General features: G+C 39.5%; 3 protein-coding genes across 18 annotated transcripts; all 3 read left to right on the top strand.

Moving 5' to 3' along the window:
• The first annotated feature begins 3525 nt into the window (after positions 1-3525).
• LOC149685327 (uncharacterized) lies at positions 3526-8664 on the top strand. 7 transcript variants are annotated; one of them, XM_089870933.1, is made up of 13 exons: positions 5652-5927; positions 5994-6026; positions 6126-6282; positions 6359-6415; positions 6512-6553; positions 6660-6713; positions 6823-6864; positions 7058-7093; positions 7188-7283; positions 7347-7382; positions 7447-7493; positions 8414-8482; positions 8532-8664. In XM_089870933.1, the coding sequence occupies exons 5-12, from the start codon at positions 6526-6528 to the stop codon at positions 8480-8482; spliced, it is 408 nt and encodes a 135-aa protein (XP_089727059.1). In that variant the 5' UTR covers positions 5652-5927; positions 5994-6026; positions 6126-6282; positions 6359-6415; positions 6512-6525; the 3' UTR covers positions 8532-8664. The 7 variants fall into 7 exon arrangements, 5 of the variants coding, with proteins under 5 accessions (XP_089727059.1, XP_089727058.1, XP_089727055.1 ...); XM_089870932.1 differs by having other exon boundaries at positions 6126-6270; XM_089870929.1 differs by having other exon boundaries at positions 6512-6713.
• Positions 8571-13048, top strand: LOC149685328 (protein strawberry notch homolog 1-like). 5 transcript variants are annotated; one of them, XM_089870924.1, is made up of 9 exons: positions 8571-8692; positions 8753-8764; positions 8978-9267; positions 9869-10046; positions 10804-10866; positions 12351-12411; positions 12625-12708; positions 12779-12900; positions 13021-13048. In XM_089870924.1, the coding sequence occupies exons 3-7, from the start codon at positions 8980-8982 to the stop codon at positions 12656-12658; spliced, it is 624 nt and encodes a 207-aa protein (XP_089727050.1). In that variant the 5' UTR covers positions 8571-8692; positions 8753-8764; positions 8978-8979; the 3' UTR covers positions 12659-12708; positions 12779-12900; positions 13021-13048. The 5 variants fall into 5 exon arrangements, with proteins under 5 accessions (XP_089727050.1, XP_089727052.1, XP_089727051.1 ...); XM_089870926.1 differs by lacking the exons at positions 8571-8692; positions 8753-8764 and adding an exon at positions 10932-11085 and having other exon boundaries at positions 8968-9267; positions 12351-12708; XM_089870925.1 differs by lacking the exons at positions 8571-8692; positions 8753-8764 and having other exon boundaries at positions 8968-9267; positions 12782-12900.
• A 440-nt stretch (positions 13049-13488) lies between these two features.
• LOC149685329 (uncharacterized) lies at positions 13489-19971 on the top strand. Of its 6 annotated transcripts, none has more exons than XM_089870936.1 (7): positions 13489-13983; positions 14055-14305; positions 14367-14608; positions 14676-17508; positions 17582-19390; positions 19475-19616; positions 19852-19971. In XM_089870936.1, exons 1-3 carry the CDS (start codon positions 13839-13841, stop codon positions 14550-14552), a joined length of 582 nt encoding a protein of 193 aa, XP_089727062.1. In that variant the 5' UTR covers positions 13489-13838; the 3' UTR covers positions 14553-14608; positions 14676-17508; positions 17582-19390; positions 19475-19616; positions 19852-19971. The 6 variants fall into 6 exon arrangements, with proteins under 6 accessions (XP_089727062.1, XP_089727063.1, XP_089727061.1 ...); XM_089870937.1 differs by having other exon boundaries at positions 14676-16041; positions 16693-19390; XM_089870935.1 differs by having other exon boundaries at positions 14676-15337; positions 15402-19390.
• Positions 19972-21640: the final 1669 nt, after the last annotated feature.

Genomic DNA, 21640 nt, shown 5'->3' on the forward strand with positions numbered 1-21640 from the left:
TGTCCATCTTAACGCTATGAGTAAACACAAATATGGACGTAACTTCGTAAGTAATTGTCCTGGAGTCCCGCGATTGGTCGCAAACGATAGATCGTCCTGAGTTATTATTATTATTGTTGTTGAGGAGGGTACGCGCCCTAGCACCGATGCCAAAGACATATTGTGCATCCTCATATTCAGGCCTTGAATAGGCCCGTAGCTGCAGCGTAGCGAAGAATTCGCTCCACCGTAATAGAGGAGACCCTCGAGGGTTCCAAAGTATGTGAATCAAAATATGCTAGTCTAAGCGAGGCGAAGCAGTCGCACTCGCAAAGTACGTGAGCGGATGTTTCTTCCTTCTCCTGACACGACCTACAGAGAGGGTCGTCGGCAAAACCCATCAGATGGAGGTGCCTATTAAGCCGACAGTGCCCGGTCAAAAGACCGGTGGCCAGCTTAATATCCCATCTGCTGAGCGAAATTAGGTCTCTGGCACGAGACCTGCAGGGACCATTGACAAAAAGTTTAGTCTCTCTCTGGCCCTCCATGTTATGCCAGAGTTGGTTTTGTATGACAGTCAACCTGTTATGCAGACACCGTTTGACGTGCCTGTAGGGGATGGGACGGCCGGCTCCGGCCCCAATAGCTTGGCCTCCGCACCCCTTTTCGCAAATCTATCGGCTTGCTCATTGCCATGATATCCGCTGTGCCCTGGCACCCAGTACAACAGAACCCTGTTGCAGGATGCCAGTCGCGCTAGCAGATCAAGGCAGCTGCGCACCAGTTGAGAGGTAATCTGACACTGGTTCAGCGCGTTCAGGGCGGCCTGACTGTCAGAATAAATTCTCACAGTCCGTCCGGTATACCCTTTGTTAATGCAGTAATCTGCGCAATAACAGATCGCGGCAATTTCCGCCTGGAACACACTAGCGAAGGTACCCAGGCAAGCAGAGGAGCCGACCCTTGTGGTTTGGCAGTAATAGCCGGCGCCAGCGCCGGAATCAGTCTTGGAACCATCGGTGAACCAAATAGTTTCACCCCCAGTGCCAAGAGGCAGCAGGTTAGTCCACTCTGCCTGACTGGGAAAGTGGATGCTGAAAGGCTTAGTGAAATCAAAACTGGTAACGGTTTTGTCAGAGCACATCGTAAGCGACGGCTCAAGTGCGGCGTACTCCCGAAAGAGCTTCGTATGGTTGTAATCCCAAAGTCTTGGAACCCAGCAGCCACTAATGTTGAGCCTGTAGGCTTCCATGACAGCCTCCTCCTCAATGAAGAGATGAAGAGGAAGCATGTCAAGGAGCACCTCCAAGGAAGCAGTTGGGGTCGATCTCATGGCCCCCGTAACACCAATGCAGGCAAGCCTTTGAAGCTTGCGCAGGGCAGCCTGCACCGTCTTAAGCCGGACCCTTGTCCACCAGACAAGTGCCCCGTAAGATAGTATGGGTCTGATGATCCCAGTATAGAGCCAGTGTACAGCCTTGGGGTTGAGGCCCCAAGTCTGGCCGACAGAGCTCCTGGTCCTCCTGAAGAGCATCTTGGCCTTCTTAATACACCGATCAAGATGCGGCTTCCATGTGAGTCTGCAATCAAAGGTCACCCCCAGGTATTTCACCTCGGAGGACTTTGTCAGGACCTGGCCAAAGAAAGAGATATCATTGAACAGATCCTTAGTATTCTTCCTGGTAAAAGGAACAAGGACAGTTTTATCAGGATTAACCGTGAGGTTAACCGCCTGACACCATTGCTCCACGCTAGAGAGAGCAGATCTCATAAGCGCGGTAACAGTATCCGGGATCTTCCCGGTAAAGACTATCGCTACATCGTCCGCATACCCGAAGCAGCTACAGCCCCCAGCACCCCCGAGCCTCCCCAAGAGTTCGTCCACCACCAGGCACCACAACAGGGGGGAGAGCACTCCACCCTGAGGGCAGCCCCTGCTGGTAGTCACCCCTAGAGAGTCCCCAAGGAGGGACGCCGACACCTCGCAGTCGGTAAGCATGGACTTGATCCAGCGGCCAAGAGTGTCGCTGATGCCAAATCTCTTGACAGCTTCAGTAATAACCGAGCTAGAGACCTTGTCAAAGGCCCCCTCCTGAGTTACTAAAGAATCAATCATACATACACGGCGGAATAGTTCCCACACACGCAAAACACCGTAGATAAAAAATTGTGTTACCGATAAGTAATAAGAGCTATAGTTACCAAACCTTTTGAAGTACAGGGCCTATCACTGCGCGGTTGGTCTCATTAAAACGAGCGGCAAAAGTTATGTAAGAAAACATTAGCGTAGAACGTTAAATAATCCACCAAAAAAAGTTAGAAGCCAAAATCCGAAAATCTCCTCCGTGGCCGGAGAAAGCCAAAATTTTCCAAAGTACCTATCTACTGAAATAAAGGTAGCAGGAGGGCCATCAAACGCTTAAAACGTTTAGAAGAAGACGACGGAAGAAATCCGTGGCCTCTTGAGGCGGAGAAATCATTTGGGCAATCGCCCAGCAAATAGATAGCTGCCCAGCTTAAAATATGATATAACTAGTGATACTTAAAATCTAGGACTTATCTTTAGAAATACTAGTCCTAGAGGGTTGAAAGAGGTCTTAAAACGTGTATATGTAGATGACGGACGTGATACGTGGTCACAGCAGCCTCAAAACCCACGTGGGCCAGCGTCCTGGTCACAAATAGGTGTGCACCTTAACTCTATAAACGAAAGATGCTCTTGGCCATTTTTATCCATAGCCCCCTCGATTGCGCGGATGCATCTTTCAGTGCTACGATTTTGAATTTAAATTTTTTTGTCTTATATTCGTCTCTCTTGGATTCCTCACGCACTCCATCATTTTTATACTGGACATTTGGCCAACGACCTTTCGTGGAATAAATAAAATGGTCCCTGCATGACCATTGACCATGTATATTACTATATCGATTTGAATCCATCGGTGCGTGATCGAGTGCGCTTCACCCATGTTAAATACCCGTTTCCTGGTAGCAGACGACGTTTCGGTAACGATACAATGGGTACGTTCAGAAACGAAAATGTCAAGAAAATCGCTGTTTTCTTGATGTGTGGTTGATGGGCTCGAGATGTCTTAGTGACGTAAAAGGCTGTTGAACGGAAAAGTGACATTTTGAAGTTAGCGCTGCTTTAGAAAATGGAGTTGGGGAAACGTTGTACTGGCCCTCTAAACGTTACGAAGCGCAAATGGCTCTTTTAAATTATTAACGAGCTTGCAAATAATGAAATTGTTTAAGAAAATTATGTCCATTTGAACGGTAGAAGTAGTTTTGTAAAGATAACTAATAAAACTACAGTAGGAATAGCATTATAGGAATTTAATTTTCAAATCCCGCGCCAACTTTTCGTCTGTCAAGTGTTCAACAGTCAAGCGCTACGTCACGCCATCAAAAAACCATATCGATTAGATGGTTTTTTCGATGGGTAAGCGCTGAGCACCATGACGTCAAAACCGGAAGCGCGAAAAAGCGTACAGTAGCGAAAATCTAACATCGCTTAGTAAGCGCTGTCATCAAAGAGGGTTACTGAACGTACCCAATAGTTAATAGAATTAAGTGGAAATAGATGTGGTGTTTTTAATTAAGAAGAATTAAAGCCCAAAGTAAGTGATCTAATTTTTCTTTTTTGAAGCCCCTTGACTTTATTGCAGTTTTAGGTACGCTTAGATCGCTTTCTCGCTTGCTTGTTGGTTCTATTGTTTGACTTAAGCGTAAGTTAGGCGTAAGTTGGTTAAGTCTGGCTTCTGTGCTTGCTTGTTGAGGGTAGTGTTTGACTTGAGTTTAAGTTTCGCGTAACTTGGTTTAGTATCGCCTTCATGCATTCTTGTTGGTGGTAGTGTTTCACTTGAGCGTAAGTTACGCGTAACTTGGTTATGTCTGGCTTCTGTGCTTGCTTGTTGAGGGTAGTGTTTGACTTGAGTGTAAGTTTCGCGTAACTTGGTTTAGTATCGCCTTCATGCATGCTTGTTGGTGTTAGTGTTTCACTTGAGCGTAAGCTACGCGTAACTTGGTTAAGTCTGGCTTCTGTGCTCGCTTGTTGTTGGTTTTGATTGACTTAAGTGTAAGTTACGCAAACCATTCTTTATTTATAGGATTTATAGTTTTGTAGTTTATTAGTCATTCAACTTTGGAGCAAAGAACAACTGTCCTCAAGAATGGGTAATATATATTTTTTATTCTAATTATATCTCTGTTACTAATATTTTTTTAGAATTTTATCGCGCTATTGCCATTTTATTTTATTTTATTTTATTAGCTCAATCGAGATATCTGACCTTTGACTACGTCAGAAATAAGTTATTGGAACTGCAATGTGCAGATAAAAATGTTCCAAAATCCAAAAAATACGACTTTCATGATTTAATCACGCAAATTATACATCACTGCGGAAATGTTTCCGCCCAGGACGTAAACAGGCTCTTCATGGCTTCCCATGAAGTTGACAAAATGTGCTCAAGCAATGAGGTAAAAAAACACGTGGTATCGTGTAATATACAGAGTTTTTCCAGACGCAAAGTAATTATAAATTTTTATTAATAGATTTGTTATTTATTAAATTTTTGACTTTGGTTAAATTTTATAAACAGCAACAATAGCACGGCCATCAATCAAAGTGCTAAAAGTTTCGCGCGATTTATGGGAAGAAGAATAGACAAAAAAGAACCGAGTCCCCTCGCTGATATGATAACGTCGTTCATTGTCAAGCTAGTGTGTACGTGTAATATGGAATATTATTTTTATATTAGGTTTGGTTAATTTTATTTCTTCGTAAAACAGACGCAAAGAATGGGCATAATTCAAATACAAAGAGCGCTTTCAGGAATGAGATAATCGAAGCGTACGACTCAATAAGAAACGATTATCCAATTTGGAAAAACAACCTCTGCATCCCGTCAGACCTTTTGAGTTTTTTTGTGCACGCTGGAGATGAGAGCAACTTACACCCAAGATTCTCTGTTGCTGGTAACTTTCTTATTATATTATTATACTTCCAAATATTTCTGTGCTGTATGATAGAAGCCACGGTTGTGGGTCATAACGGCAAAGCTTGCATTTTTATCTGCATGATACCTTTAGGATTTCCTTTAAATAACTTATTTTTATTATGAAGAATATGTTAGTGTAACTAGAGGGTGTTGTTTACTGAGCAATGAATTTCTCAATGGAATTAGTAATAACACTTAAGTAATATATTATTTATAATTGTAAGCTTATAGAAATATAGAGTTACTTTCATATTTTGAAAATGACATAGAGAGGTTTATTTATATTTCCAAACTTCTTAAACTTTAGTTTTTGTATTTTTGTTCCACCTTAGGAGACACAGACGCGGAGGAAGAGGTTTTACCAGCCCCTCAAACGTGTACTACTTTGACAGAAAATGTCGTAGCGGAGGCTCTTTCCTCATTGGAGGAACAGTTGGCATTAAAAGAAAAAAATGAAAGATATGTAATTTAATGCATGTGAAGATGATGTTGAAAGTTGCAGTTTGAGTGACATAATGGGCGGTCATATTATGTAATTCTTTTCTAAATTTATTTCAATTCTAGTCCATTTAAATGATTCTAAAATATTCTTACTAATTTGATTTATTTAATTATAATTAAATCCCGAAATTGATTACGAAATTTATTATTTTTTGTATCTAGAAACTCCGTTTGCAACGAGCCTCTCTAAAAAACGATTTAGAGATCACGGAAGAGGAAATTTTAAAACCCAAAAATTCAATGAAAGATCTCAAGAAAAAGATTAAGATAAAAACTGATAATGAAAACAAGCCGAAAAATAACGGAAAAAAAATCCTCAACATTTTTCTGAAAAAGTTGACCAGTTGTGCGACGTCCTACCATTTTTAGATAGTCTACAACAAGAATTGAAAGTCGGCACCTACGAAGATGCTATAAAATCTCTGATGCAAATGAGCCAAAGAGGTAATCTTTATGTCATATTGTATTTCAGTTTGCAAATCTTAATTCATTTTGCTTTAAATTTCCCAGTAGGTTAAGCGGTTGAAAATAAGGAGTTGGGCGGTAAGTACGCAGACTTTTTTGCATTTATTTACTCAATATTTAGAGTATAATTTAAAGGTAGAATGTAAATATTTGTGTCCCCTTTTTAAATCTAATTAGATACGGAAGATTATATTAAAACCATAAAATTTATAGTATTTTTCAATTGGATGTGACTATATCGTTCTGTTTCGAAACTTTTCTACAAAAAGTTCAAAAGCAACATTTTCAAATAATGATGGAAATTGGAAATAATTAACGGATAGTGAGTACAATGGTGAATTTTGATAATTAATGGTAACACGATTTCAACTATATCGTTCTTTTTCGTTAATTTTTCAAATTATTGCCAGAATATTCAAATGGAGAAATTCCAGAAAATGTTCAAATGTCCAAAAAGCCCGCGGATGGTAAGTACAAAGTTAAATTTATCATTTCTTGACCCATTTCCTAGGGCGAACTTAAATGTTATTTGTATATATTTTCATTACATTTACAATATACAGATGAATAAGGTCCTATGGACAGTTTTGAAAATAGCGAGGATTGTAAGTATAAATATAAATAAGCGTCTCTTGACCCATTTTTTCGATAGTTTTTATGTTTTCAAATTTCAACACCTTTCTGTTTTTCTAAATAATCTGTATTCCTTAGCAAATTCCGAAATGGAAAATACAAGTGCAGAGAATTTAGAAAACATCGCAAATGGTAAGTTCAAATGCTAAATTAGCACTTATTGACCCGTTTGGAAGGGTCTTATTAAACGCAAAAACTTCATTATCAAAGTTTGTTTCATTTTATATAAAATTTACTTTAGAAATAATTCCTGCTCAAGACCAAAATCTGAATGTCAATGATGGTTAGTATTAATTTTATTTGTAATGGGGGAAAAATTAAGGGCCGACTTTTTTTAAAGTAGCAAGGTTTGTTTATCCATGTGTTTTTTCGATAATTTTGAATTCGTTTCCAAAGTTTTATGAAGCAACGAAATTTGAAAATGTCAGAGAAAAATAACTTTCTGAAAACTGATATCGCAACTTTGTTTATTACAGACTTTATTGATATATATCTCGGACCAGTAAAAAACCGTAAGTGAGCCTGATTTTAACATTAATCTCAACTCTTTCTTCTAATGGATTTTAATGGCAATATATAATGGAAAATATTTATACTAATAACTAGAAACGTCAAACGAAACTGCTTTTGTAGCAGATCTCGACGATAATGTTGTGGGAACTAGTAGCAACATTTTAACGGTTGCGATGAATCAAGTAATTGGTGAGTGCTTTATCACAATTTGATAAAATATGACAGCGTACATTTAAATATTTTTTTTTTTAGGATTCTCCACCGAAAACCCTCATCCTTGTGAGACAAGTAAGTTTCCTAATTTAATGCAACTGATTCGTTATTTTATGTAACTGAGAAAATATTTGTTAAGGTGAACTATTGAACGAAACCTTTGATGAGCCATCGCCCGCCAAAAAAGTAAAAAAAAAAACAACTCTTTGACACATTATCAAAACTTAAATAGTTGTAAAAATGTAAAGATATATCAATATTTTTTCAAAATCTAAAAATATCAGACCTGATTTTTTCTTCCATGTTTGTCACTCCGCGACAATTTCTAATTCACTTTTGGGATTTAGCCCGTTAAATCCAATTTGATTTTGCAACAAATTCTGAATATAAAAACTCGTTGTATTCAGAAGTTGCTAAACCATCGCTGGTCAGTCGTTCTTCCTGTCCAATACGCTTCTTTGTTCGTTAAACTTAGTATCAGTGTTATTTTTTGTATTATATTATATCGTGCTCTTATGGAATTTAATGCTTTTCTAATTGTAAAATAACTTGCGTTTCGAGTTTAAAAGTACCGTTGCTCGCTCATCCTAGTCCATTGGGTCTAGAGCTAAATATTTAAAGAAAACCAAGGCTTTGCGATTGACGGAACTCTGGAATCTCAAGAATTGAAAAAAGAGTAGATTTTTTTATTTTAAAAATCTTAGAATTGTCAAGTGCTCTTCGTTTTTAGTCTGCTCCCGTATTAAAATGTTTGAGAAATATATTTATGGTAATACTCACCTTCTTCTTGACAAATTGGTGATAATTTGATTTCCACGTGACTCTTTTTTTAAGAAATACGACGTATGTATTTTCGTTGAGTGCGAGAATGTGCTCTCTATTTTAACGCACATCCCTGTAAAATAATCGGAAACGTTTTAATAGTCTTTACATTAAGACCAACTTGCCTTCCACTATAACAGTTCGATCAGTGTTATCGAACTAAAACGTTTTATAAACTAATAATTCTACTTAAGTTAATATATGACGTTCAGGCCAATAGAAGGTGTCTTGTCGTAATAACGTTTTATGAGAATCAAATTTGTTATTTCTTTTCATTTAACTAGTTAAAATGGATATGTCTCAGGACTATCTTTCAAGAGCCGATGTGTATGAAAACTTCGTCCCATCAATAGGTAATTTTTTATTAAGACTAATTTCATATTAATTGATTATGTTTTATAGCGGAGACATCTGCTATCTTACATCCCTCTGCTGTTTGTGAAGGGGCATTGTTTGGCGCAGTATCTAAAGGACAGCCAACCTACGAAATAAAGTCATCCCGGCATTGTCAACTTTCAACTGGAAGCGTTGTACGATATTTGCAATCGCTGTATTTTTACTAGGTATTTTCAGAGTTTTTTCCAGTTGGAAAGTAAGGTATTAATAATAATAAATACATTTAGGAGACGGGACTGGTGAGTATTTTTGAAATTTGTTTCTCAAAATTGGCTCCATGTTACGAAATATTCCAAAATGTAGTGCAATTTTGTAATTGGTAAATCGCTTTACCATTTCCAATTTCATTAAAGTGTTATTTGTATGGCCCTCTCTCCGTAGAAGTCCGATTATAACAGCATTCTTATATGTTTTTACCGTTGTATGTTGTAATCTAAATTTATATTCCAAAGGTATGGGTAAAACTCGAGCAATATGCGCTACAATTTTAGAAAACTTTGCATGCGGTAGAAAGCTGCATTTAGTTATAACTACATCATCGGCTTTGGAACTCGAATTCAGAAGAGAAATGAATATCCTGAATGGGAGGAACACTGATATTTTCAATTTAAAGTCTTTCAAATTGCAAGATGCTAAAGAAGGCGTTATTTTTACAACGTACACGAAATTAAGTTCGAAAGAAGGGAACTTGGTTTGGTCCTCGGCCATTTGTGATTTTCTAGGACTAGAGTTCGATGGATTGGTAAGTAGACATTAAAAGTTTTGGCACAAATGAATAAGAGGAGCTGTGTGACACAAAGAAATTTCTTAACGATTTTTTATCGAAGAACGGCTGCGTAGTCACATAACATGGTATCTGAAAATATGTTATCCCTCTAAACTACTTGGAGAGCTTGCAACGGAGAAAATTGTTATAACCGCTTTCAAACCTCACTGCGAAATTATTCCAAATTTATTTGGCGCGAGTAGCCCAAGTATTTTCACTATTGGCTAAAAGTGCGCCCCTTTTTAGAGTAGAAATGAAGTAAAATAACAGTATTGTGGAAAAAGCTGACAATAAAACAAACTAATTAGTAATAATTTGTAAAAGTAGCAATGTTCTGGGTAGAAACATACCCAACTTAGAAATATTTTGGAATAGGGGAAATTTATTCAGTTGATAAAGCTTGATAATATAAAAAACAGGCGCACATTTAGCCGCTCATGTACTTTCGAGTTATGTTACTACGCATTCGCTCTGCAATTAAGCAATTTTGCATTGAAGTAAAGTAGTCTCTGACACTTATCCTTTTATTCACTTATCGTTTTACTCACGCCGTATTACCAATTGAGTAATTGATTAGGTGGTTTTTGATGAGTGTCACATGGCTAAAAATTATATTCCGAGTCAAAACAATAAAAGCAGTAAAACTGGTGCAATTGTAATGCTTCTTCAGGAGAAATTGAAAAACGCCCGTGTGTTGTATGTGTCCGCTACTGGCATGGGTGATTTCAGGCATTTTGCGTATCTACCACGATTAGGTGAAATCTTGTCATTTTTTAACCTTGATAAAATTATAACTTAAGGTCGAACTAAAACCACACTTGGACACATTTTTACATGACTTTAGTCTTTTCTGATTTTCAACCTTATGTTTAAAGAAAAAAATTAAAGACCTTATGAAAGACTAAAGGAATTTGCGCTGAAATATACAATGGCACATCTCTCGCGAACTCTGGCAAACTCCAAATATTTAATTTAATTCAACGACATTAAGAAATGTTGCATTTTCTGAAAATGTTTCCCTTCTCGGTCAACTTGCTCTTAAGGTCCGTGCGCATGCGCATATCAATGAAATAAAGTGAGCGCCGATATTTATTGGTGCATGTAAATCTCTGACTAGTATAATGAGGATCATTTCAAAAAATTCACATAATTACTTCATTAATTAAATCTCTACCTAACAATTAGTGTTATTTTTTAGCCTATTAATTATAATTTTGTCAAATAGGTATTTATAAGTCACTAGAGTAGATGTTATTACGCTTGTGCAGAAACCTCTGTGCAATTTGAAACTAATAAAGAATAGATACATTTCAATTATAAATTTTTATTTCAATGCGATATATAAAATATAATTTTCTTATCCACTTTCATTGTTGGTTTGAAAATTTGCAAAAACTAAAGCTGGCTTTAGTGCGACCTTAAGCGTTTAGTTATTATATTACAGTTAGTTTTAATTTTTCCAAGAAGTAGGTAATTAAAAAAATGTACTTATTCATTCCATTTTCGACTCAGGTTTATGGGTTCCCGGTTGTCCATGTTTTAGTGTGGAGGATTTTTATTTAAAGTTGAGAAAGGGTACGTATTTTATAATTTTTTTATATTTCAATATTAATTTACTTGTAAAATTTTCATGTGTAAAGTGGTGTTGCAATGATGGAATACGTAGCCTACCATTTAAAGATTAACGGTGCTTTTTTGTCAAGGCACATTAGTATGGATGGTGTTAAATTTTCCACTTTAAACGTAGAGCTTGAAGTAGAATTTCTATACGTTTATAATCGATCTACGGAGTTGGTAAATTGCTTATTTGATAATATTAAAACGTGCATTAATATAACTTTCTGCTAACCATTGTGCCGCGGAAGCTTAGAATACTAAAATATAGCTGATACGTCTTTTTTACAACTGGTTAACAGTTAGTGCAATTTTCTGCGGAACCCGACAATTGGGCGCCAACACTTAGGCGCCGCGACATTTAGGCTCCGCGACAATTTGGCACCGACACATTTAGGCTCCTCGACAATTGGGCACCGAGACATTTAGGCGCCGCGACATTGCCGTAAAGTTTTCGTGAAAGATTTGAGATATTTAATAAAGGAACATGACAAGTACTTTTAGGCTTACATTCTTTTTATTCAACTGATATCAGAGTTCAACCATGTTGTGGTTTATCTTCATTGACTTCCCAAAATAATATGCCTTTGCTAAAATATTGTTGTTTATCTTCATTGACATCCCAAAATAATATGCCTTTTCCAAAATATTGTTGTTTATCTTCAATGACTTCCCAGAATAATATGCCTTTTCCAAAATAGTGTTGTTTATCTTCATTGACTTCCAAAATAATATGCCTTTTCCAAAATATTGTTGTTTATCTTCATTGACTTCACAAAATAATATGCCTTTTCCGAAATATTGTTGTTTATGTTCTTTGACTTCCTAAAATAATATGCCTTTTCCAAAATATTCTTGTTTATTTTCATTGACTTCCCAAATTAGGTTAGATTAGGTTAGGTTATGTTTTTTTTATTATTTTAGGATTGTTTTGTAAAAACAAGCAAGGTTTCGTGTCCTTTAATGGGGATTGCGAACATATTCATGCAACAATAAAAGCAGTAAAACTGGTGCAAGTGTAATGCTTCTTCAGGAGAAATTGAAAAACGCCCGTGTGTTGTATCCCTTACCGAAAAAACCACCTCTAAAACACGTCTTAGGTTGGGCTGAAGACGTTTTTTAGAGGTTTTTTTTCGGTAAGGGATGTGTCCGCTACTGGCATGGGTGATTGCAGGCATTTTGCGTATCTCCCAATCTTGTGTTGAACCCTCTTTGAGCTAATTTAGTTGTGAATTTAAACTAACGAACTTAAAAGAATTTCTCCGCACCCACGGGGTCTCGAACCCGGGCCCTTCCGGGTGTTAAGCGGATGAGATGACCGCTACATATAAAATTCTGCATAGTTTGACTAAATCTTATTTGAATTAAATACTAACTATAAAAATTAACTCCGTTTACTGATCCTCTGTTGGATACTGACCATCTTTGAATATTTATCTTTGTAGCTCCGACATTCAATTCCGCTACCAACTGCGCCATGATACACGGTGTTGAACCCTCTTTGAGGTAATTTTTGTGAATTTAAACCATCGAGCTTAAAAGAACTTCTCCTCACCCACGGGGTCTCGAACCCGAGTTCTTACGGGTGAGAAGCCCATGAGATAACCACTACACGACACATACATATACCAATCAGCATCATTTGACTAAATCTTATTTGAATATAAAAGGCGAGGACTCTTACTTTCGACTCCTCTTTATATCATCCTTCGTGTTTAGCTGCTTACACCACAAACAATACCGACCACGGTAGACTAAAAAACTAATTCGGTGGGTTAAAAAACTATTTCGGCGGGTGTATAAGTAAGCTGCAAGCATTCCCTTTTTATTCATATCTCTCGTTTCCTATATACGAAATGACTTTTTCCTTCAGTAGTTCAGAATCTGATGATTTCCAACTTTATCTCAGCTCTTCTGACGAATATCAGTCAACAAATGTAGTAATGACAGATTGCAAGTGGGGACACTAAGCATGACACAAAATGGGCAGTCAAGGTATACAATCAATGCAGCGCGTTCTTGTTATAAGTTTGAAACTATGTTCCATTCTACGCTTACAGTCCCCTATGAAAAACTACATGCTGTATAAAACTAATCATTCTAATATTTTCGAAGGTTCAAGGGTATAATTTGAGACCCAGGGAAAATTTGAAGGATGAGAGATATGAAGAACCCAGCGGAAGAATGGCGTCGGCCAAGGCAACAACCCGCGGAAGAATGGAGGTGGCCCAGGCAACCCGCGGAGGAATGACGGCGGCCAAGGCGGCAGCCCTCGGAAGAATGACGGCGGCCAAGGCAGCAGCCCGCGGAAGAATGACGGCGACCAAGGCAGGAGCCCGCGGAAGAATGACGGCGGCCAAGGCAGCAGCCCGCGGAGGAATGGCGGCGGCCAAGGCGGTAGCCCGCGGAGGAATGACGGCGGCCAAAGCGGCAACCCGCGGAGGAATGACGGAGGCCAAGGTGGCAACCCGCGGAGGAATGACGGCGGTCAATGCAAAAACCCGAGGAGGAGTGACGGCGGCCAAGGCAACAATCCGCGGAGGAATGACGGTGGCCCAGGCGACAACCCGCGGATGAATGACGGCGGCCCAGGCGACAACCCGCGGATGAATGACGGCGGCCCAAGCAACAACCCGCGGAGGAATGGCGGCGGCCCAGGCGACAACCCGCGGAAGAATGACGGCGGCCCAGGTGACAACCCGCGGAGGAATGACGGCAGCCCAAGTATCCGACCCCACAGATTAAGAGGTACCCCACCCCACATAACCCCGACATTTTAGAGATAAAACTTAAGGACAAAAACCGGGAGTTTCTATCAAGTCTCTATGGTAGAATGTCTGTCTACTGCGTGAGCGATCCGGGTTCGATTCCCGGCTGCGATCCGAAATTTTTTTTAATTAATATTAAATCTCTAACCGAGCCCAGTTACCCCTATGGGTGGTTTGTGGTATTGTGGAGTTTCTTTTAAGCTAAAAAATAACGATAACGAAAGCGAAAACTCCGGCCACTACTGTTACTACTACTACGGCTCGGGTCAAACTAAGAGCCTCATCGTATACTACGATGTGGCTAAAAACGGTATAAAGAGAAAATTTCTTTTATAAATCATAATTATCCCTATGAAATTGAAAAAACCCACTGTGATAAAGTTATTACTGCAAACGTTTGTGGAGATAAAGCTGGGGAACACCAAGGCTTAGGGAGAGGTTTCAACTTTCTACCAGCTGTAAAATTTGGCGATTTGTATGTTCATCTCTTATCAAGAATTTCTCCATTCACCCATGAAAAGTTAAACAACTACAAAAGTTTGCAAGCATACAATCAGTTTCTTTTTGGTTTTGTTCGGGAAGTGATTGTGAAACGCTTTAAAAATTGCTCCAATGTACTCCTTAAAGGATTGGTAAGTTATAATCCTACGATTCATACTTTTTTTGCCGTTTTAAACCACTTTCATTGTTCAGGTTATGCATTCACAGTCTCTCAACGAGAAACTACTGGATTGTTGCTGCATAATTGCCGAGGAAGGAGGGTCAGTCAAATCAGCTCATTGTCTCTGCATAGCTGGCTTGGACGAATGTTGCACACATGTAGCCGCACATCTTTTTATATTGAATATGCTGTCAGATACAGAGAAACGGTTTCTGTAATAGGAGAGAGGGAAAAATGCGTAGTTCCGGTGACTAAAGCTGACAAATATTCTCCTGTAAGTGAATTGGATCTCTCAATCCCCAAGTCTAAACGAAGTCATCTGAAGAGCACAATTGACTTAGATGAACGTAAAAAAACGCCAAGAAAGCCCAAAACGGACATAAGAAAACAGAGGGAAGTTCCTGAGATAAAAGAGGATGAATTTTCCGATTGCTGTTACAGACTTTATAAAGTCAGCCCAACATCAGCAATTTTCTCAATTTTGCCAAATTGCAGAAAACATTTTATTCCAAAATTGCCGAACAATAATTTACCCCCTTTAATGACCGATTTTTTTTAAAAAGACCTTGTAGGTCTATATTTTCCAGCCCTTTTGGACTATTGCCTGGTCGCAAACATAGAATTCTCCTCTGAACAGGCAAAGAACTTGGAAATATTAACTAGAAGTCAAGCTAAGAGTAACCTTTGGAACCGATAAAGAGCAGGTCGTATTACAGCTTCAAACTTTAAGAGAGCCTGCAACACAAACCCTGACAAGCCTTCTGTTTCATTAATAAGCAACATTTGTTACCCAAACTCTTTCAAATTTGAAGCCATGACAACAAAATGGGGAAAATCTAACGAACCAGAAGCTGTCCGAGCTTACTCTCATGCAGTGGCTAAAGATCACCAAAATTTCAAAGTTACAAGCAGTGGGCTTTACCTTAACCCTGTCTATCCTTTTCTTGGAGCCTCACCAGATCGCTTTGTGGAATGTTCATGTTGTGAAAAGGGCTTATTAGAGGTGAAATGCCCATATTCAATAAAACCCTGTTCGGTGTTTGTTGAACATAAAAACTCATGTTTAGTCGAAAATGAAAATGGAATACATTGTTTGGACAAGAAACACTCTTATTACAGCCAATTACAAGTTCAGTTATTTATATCTAAACGTGCCTACGCCGATTTTTTTTTGTGTGGACTGAAGTAAATTTTCATGTTGAAAGACTTTTGCCCAATGAGATATTCTGGCAAAATTCGGTCAAGAAACTTGATAAATTCTTCCACTGCGCCATACTTCCAGAATTGGTTGCGAAGCATTTCACCAACGGTACTATTGCCTCGGCACCAAAGACCATTCCATCACCACTGAAGACTAGTCTATCAACAATAAGTACTCTGACCCCAAAAACTATTCAGACCATATCAAAGGCTATTCCACAAACCCCAAAAACTAGTCAATCAACCTTAAGTACTCCGACTTTAATCCCTAAGATCATCCCCTTAATCCCGTAGAACATCCCCTCAACCCCGAAGATCATTCCATTGGCTCAAAAGGATAGTCTACAAAGCCCCAAAACTATTCAATTATTCACAAAGACCACCACTTCAACCTCCAAGATTACTTCATTTTGTGACGATAGAAGGCGCTAGAGTCTGATCTTTGACCTCGCCCCTGCCTCTCATTGGTAAAAGAGGAGAGGAAGAGGCATGGGAACGGCAGTTGAGGTACGGTCGCCGATGAACGACGTTAATTATCACTCGCTGAGTAGGCTAAAGAAGTCGGGAGCTTTAATTATAACCGTACTAAATTGAGTAACCACGACGAACAAAGAATAAACCATTGAGAAATTACGTATTGTATTGAATTTATTTAACTATTCTTAGCACGATGTATGCTCTGCGTAGCGCGATCTAGTAACTACCGTTACATTTGGTGGCCCATGGGGGGAACGTTTTAATACTTGCCGTCGCTAAGCCTACTTCGGGCCTAACTACCTCGTGGTCGCTCCCCTTTTGTGAATTGGCTTTGTGAATGTTCTGCTTTTATTAAGCTGTCTCGGTTTAGCATTACGATGAATTCCACCTTTATTAATACCATTATTATGTAGTAACTTTTCTGATGTGGTTCTTTAGTTCATTTTGTGACTGCACTACCTACGTTGCGTATAACAGTGCCTTAGTTGCCACAGGCCGCGTAATCTTGTTATTACTTGTCGTTCGATATTCCGCTCGTTCCATGCAACTTATCCGACCAAATAGTGACATGCTCCGTTTAAATGATTTTCTTGCCAGTATAGTCCCGGAATTGCTATAATTTGTCGGAGTAGGTCTTCACCGATTAGGCTTAATCTTTATTCGACTCGTTTACAAAAATAGTTATGCGGTCGGAACTCGACTGAGATGGGCTCAGTCTGCCGGTCTGCCTCCTCAACCCCAGTATGGATATGTGCCTAGCCCTATTCCTGGATCTATTGTCACTCCGACTACTCAACCTATCATTCAACCTGACGGAATCACCCCGGTACTTCCTGCACAGCCTTTGGCCGGGAATGTTAATGCATCTCTATAGATACCTTGGTTACTCTACTTCAACAATTGCAGGCACAATTAACCTAGTCCTTATCACCCGCAGTTTCCCAGCCAGGAACCGGAGGAGAGGCCTTTGTGCCCTCGGAACTGCCCACCGGAGAAGGTCCGTTTGAGGACAAGACGAGACGTTGGTCCGGGATTGACGGGTCTCGTCATTCTTCCGTCACGTCTCATGATCCCCGGCATGTGCATTGGGATACCACTAGTCACCCACCCACTTCTACTTCCGGTGTTTTGGCTTCTGATTCGGAGATACAGTATGATAAGGGCCAGCCAGTCATATCACACAACATCTACTCCAATGGTTAGTCCTTCTGTTACAACAATTCCTGATTCATTTCTTGGGAATAGTTACTTGCCTCACTTCGGCCCCCCCTACTCCTTTACACCCTGGGTCGTATAAGTTGGACCTTCCGGAATTTGCTGGCAATGATTATGAAAACCCGAAGAAATATCTAGAAGATCTGGAAACCTACGTCCGTCTGGAACGAATACCGGTTGATGACCTCATTTATCTTCTACCTAAGTCACTACGTGAACGTGTTTCCGTCTGGTTGGATGAGTTCAAGGCCAAGCAGGGTCCTTGCTCTTTCACTGGGACCGGTTCGTACATGCTTACACTACAAAATTTCTCTCAGCAGATCGGGAGAGAACCTTGAGGACTATTCTCAACCAGAAACGGCAAAAGAATCTGTTGGAATTTGAGTCCCGGATCTTACGGTTGAACCGGGCCTTGCGGGAACCTTATGGCTCTGAGGATCTTCTTCGCATAGTGCTAAGGAACATTCACGAGAAATACCAGGCCTCTATTTCTCCTGCTTCGTGCGATTCCCTAAACACTTTCGAAAATGAGGCTCGTAGAATTATGGCTCGAGAATCAATGTGGCCCTCTACTACCTCAAACTCTTTGGGCCGGAAAGTACAATTCTAACCTAATATATCCCGAAATGTCGGTCGCAATCAACGGAACCGCACCGGAGGTAATGGACGTGGTCGTAATCAAGAGACTACTACTTTGAATCCTGGTGTATTACCTTTGAATCCTCGATTCCAACGCACATCCCCACGACCGACATCTCCTGGTCGGGAAGCGGCTTTTTCGTCTCCGACCCCTCCGGAAAAGTAAGGGAAGTTGCCACTGTCGCAGGATCTAGGCACCTACGGTATTCCTATCCTGTATTGTTGGCTACCGGTAAAGGCGGATGCATACATACGCCGCTGAGCCGTTGCCGCCGGCGCGCATGCGCTAAACCATCTCGGTTCTTACCGCGCTGTGTTCCGCTTGCCGCTCATGAGCCTTGACGAGAATAGGATATTTTTCTATTTTCTTCGAAGGTAACGGAACGGCGGAGAAGCACAATCCAATCACGACAATTAAGACAATCACGTGGTTTCTTTAGAAAGCAGACGAATATATTATTTTACACGCGGTCGGTATTTAAAGTGAATAATATGGATTTGGAAGGAGACTATAACAGTTTTAGTTCTAAGTTTTTGGATCCCATGCCATGAACCACTTTTCCAAAAACTTTCTCATACATTTTCTTAGAACTGATTTTTATCTATGGCTCTCATCAACTATATACTCTGTTGTTGTCCGTTCCCTCTCTGCGTGGACCGCACCTTAAGCGGCGCGACAGAGGAACCTTTCTCTTACCGCTGGTAACCCGTAACCCCTTTAAGCTGGTACCCAAAAATGGGCGCCAGGATACCTGGACGCCCTAGTGTCCCATAAATAACAATTTGACAGTTGTTGGGACATAATTGCTTCGGCGTGTGTGTGCTCGGCTCTGTAAAGTCGAGACACCAAAATTTCAAGAAGAGAGAGAGTTCAGAACTGAAGAAGAAGAGTGCAGATTTGAAAGTAGCACCGGCCAGAAGAAGACCTTTCTCGACCTCCGGGAAAAACGCTCGCAATATGCGAATGCATAAAAGAGTTAGTGCGGTCAGCCGGTGACTCCCGCGGTTACCACGCACCTCCGAAGAGTATCTCCTGTCGGGTGATGGACGCTACGCGGTGAGTTTGAACACTCTAATTAAAACCAGGGTACCAGCAACCCCAGTTATTAATTTACTAGTTATGAAATAGCCCCATGAGGTGCACCATAGGTTTTACGTATGTAAATTATAAAAGTTGATGAGTATAGCCAATTGTTTAACTAACTTTACATTAAGTAATTAAATACTGTCTAAACAATTCTACACAAGTCTATTTTTATTAAACCTACACCCAATGGCAACGATTCTCCCTCTGCAATCCTAATTATTTCCCCCTAAACTGTATTGACTTTAATAGACCACTACCCCACGGTAGCTTTACCTGTAAGTTTTAAAGGACTGAGTGGAGAAACGTTTCAAGACATACAATTAATTGAGCGCGTAAAATGTTTTGAAAAATTATATAATTTGAAACATCCAGAGTATCGAAATAAATTGGTGAAATCAAATTCATGGAAAACTATTGCAAAGGAGCTAAATATTGCAGGTATGAGTTAAATATCAGTTTAACATTTTGTATAGATTTAATCATTGGTTTAACATTAACATATTACATTCTGGTGTTTTACAGAAGGGGAGGTTATCAAGAAATGGAAAAATATACGAGATCGATTTGTAAAAATCAAGAAAACGTCTAGTGGAGGTGCATCTTCAAACCCTTGGATACTTTACGATAAGCTATCGTTTCTTCATGAACATGTACAACATCGCAAGTCAGTTTACAACATTTTGATTTCTACTTGAGTTCGAATTTAAAAGTTTTGAATAGTGAAATAAACATCGAAAGATGTACTTCCGTATAATTATCAGTGACATGTATACTTAAATCGTACATATTACGTATTGATGTCATTGGTAGAGCTATTCAAACGATTTCATAGTGAATAGTGAACACTACTATCACTATTACATAACTCCAGCCTTATGTTTCTTTTATGACACCCACAGGACCATAACCAATTTCCATACTGCACCACAGCAAAGTACTGCTGATACTTCTTCACAAGCTGAAAGTGTTTTTCATTCCATACTCGAGCATGGGTCTTTAGCTCAAGATTTAGAAATATCACACGATGGTCCAGCTTTGGAAACAGCTACTACTGAGAATGCAGACATAAATGCAGTTGACATTGTAGACGATGTTTTCGCTGCTGATGAAACAAGCAAGTCAAACACTACATCTACCACAAGTAGTGCAAGTACTTCGTCAAAGAGGGCTTCAAGCAATGAAGTTAAAAGCTCAGAGATGGGCCCTGTCGATAATGATTTTCGAATTAAAAGATCAAGGGTGAAAACCGGCTGTGAACTAAGCGAGCAGCTTCTGAAATCTTTAAAAGAAACAGACGACATTATAAAAGACACAGCAGCGAAACGTAATTCGACCGACACTCTTGACAAAGAAGATCACTTCGCAAAATTCATAGCTCAAGAAATTAGAGACTTGCCTGATGAATATAAAAAGGCGGTTGCAAGAAAGAAAATCCAAGACATTTTATTTCAGTTAAAATTTCCCGGCAATAATGACAAATAATGAATTAAAGAATTAAAAGACATTTGTTTGACCGCCTAATTTATTGGTGTACTACTCATCAAAACTCTTTCTTTTTGGTAAGATAGTGAACCTTGGGGTGAATTTACGAATCTTACAAACTCTTCTCTTATCGCATTGGCTGTCATAGAACCATGGTTAGATCCCAGAGGCCCAACAGCAATTAAACCAGTCGGTTTCTTCGGAACGCCATTGTCCATCTCTCTCAATTCCTTGAGCGTCAACATAATCTGAAAATTTTGGTGGGCAATATCGTCTCTGCTCGTTGTTAATTCGTTCGTCCGTTATTTTCAGAAAGTTGTGAAGGGCACATGCTGCTTTGATGAAACTGATCACATTGTTGGGTTCCGCAACTATAGGTTTTCGAAATATTCTGAACCTAGCAGCTAATATCCCAAAAGCGTTCTCGATGATACGCCTAGCACGTGATAGCCTATAGTTATATATTCTTCGGTTTAAATCCAGGGCAGTTCCAGGAAATGGCCGCATTAAATTTTCTTTCAAAGGAAACACTTCGTCACCAACAAAAACATAGGGAATTTCGAGCCCTCTGCTACCCGGCAATTGTCGTGGTTTTGGTAGATTCAATCTACCATTTACCAACGCTTTTCCAAAGTCTCAATTGGCCAACACACCCCCGTCACTATGGTGACCCGAATCTTCAATGTCTAGTAATGTAAAGCAATAATTCACGTCACATACCGCCATTAACACGACACTGTGGGCCCCTTTGTAATTGTAAAATAGTGAGCCACCATTGCTTGGAGCCTGGATCACGCAATGTTTACCATCAAGGGCACCACAGCAATTGGGGAAATTCCATATCTCCGAAAAGTCTTTTGCTATTGTAGTCCATTCATTTTCATTTCTAGGACCTTCACATACAATGGCATTAAAACTTCCCAAATTGCTTCTGAGGTTTCGCGAACTATTTGAGAAACAGTAGAATGGCCCAACCTAAAACTGTAGCTCATGTCTATCCTAGAACATCCAGTTGACAAAAATCTAAACACATTAAATGTTCTTTATAAATCCATATCTCTATATTGAAATGAAAAATGTTTTACCTGACAGGGCATGCCAGTCGCTCTGCCGAAGAAATTGGTTTCCTCCATCTAGTTTCTTTTTTCACAAGTTTAGGTCCAACTAATCGAAGCAATTCATCGAAGGTCTCAGTTTCCATTCTAA

The sequence above is a fragment of the Phalangium opilio genome, unplaced genomic scaffold (assembly GCF_054372755.1).
Source record: "Phalangium opilio isolate 3A_F unplaced genomic scaffold, DU_Popi_V2 ptg000032l_1, whole genome shotgun sequence".
Taxonomy (NCBI): Eukaryota; Metazoa; Arthropoda; class Arachnida; order Opiliones; family Phalangiidae; genus Phalangium; species Phalangium opilio.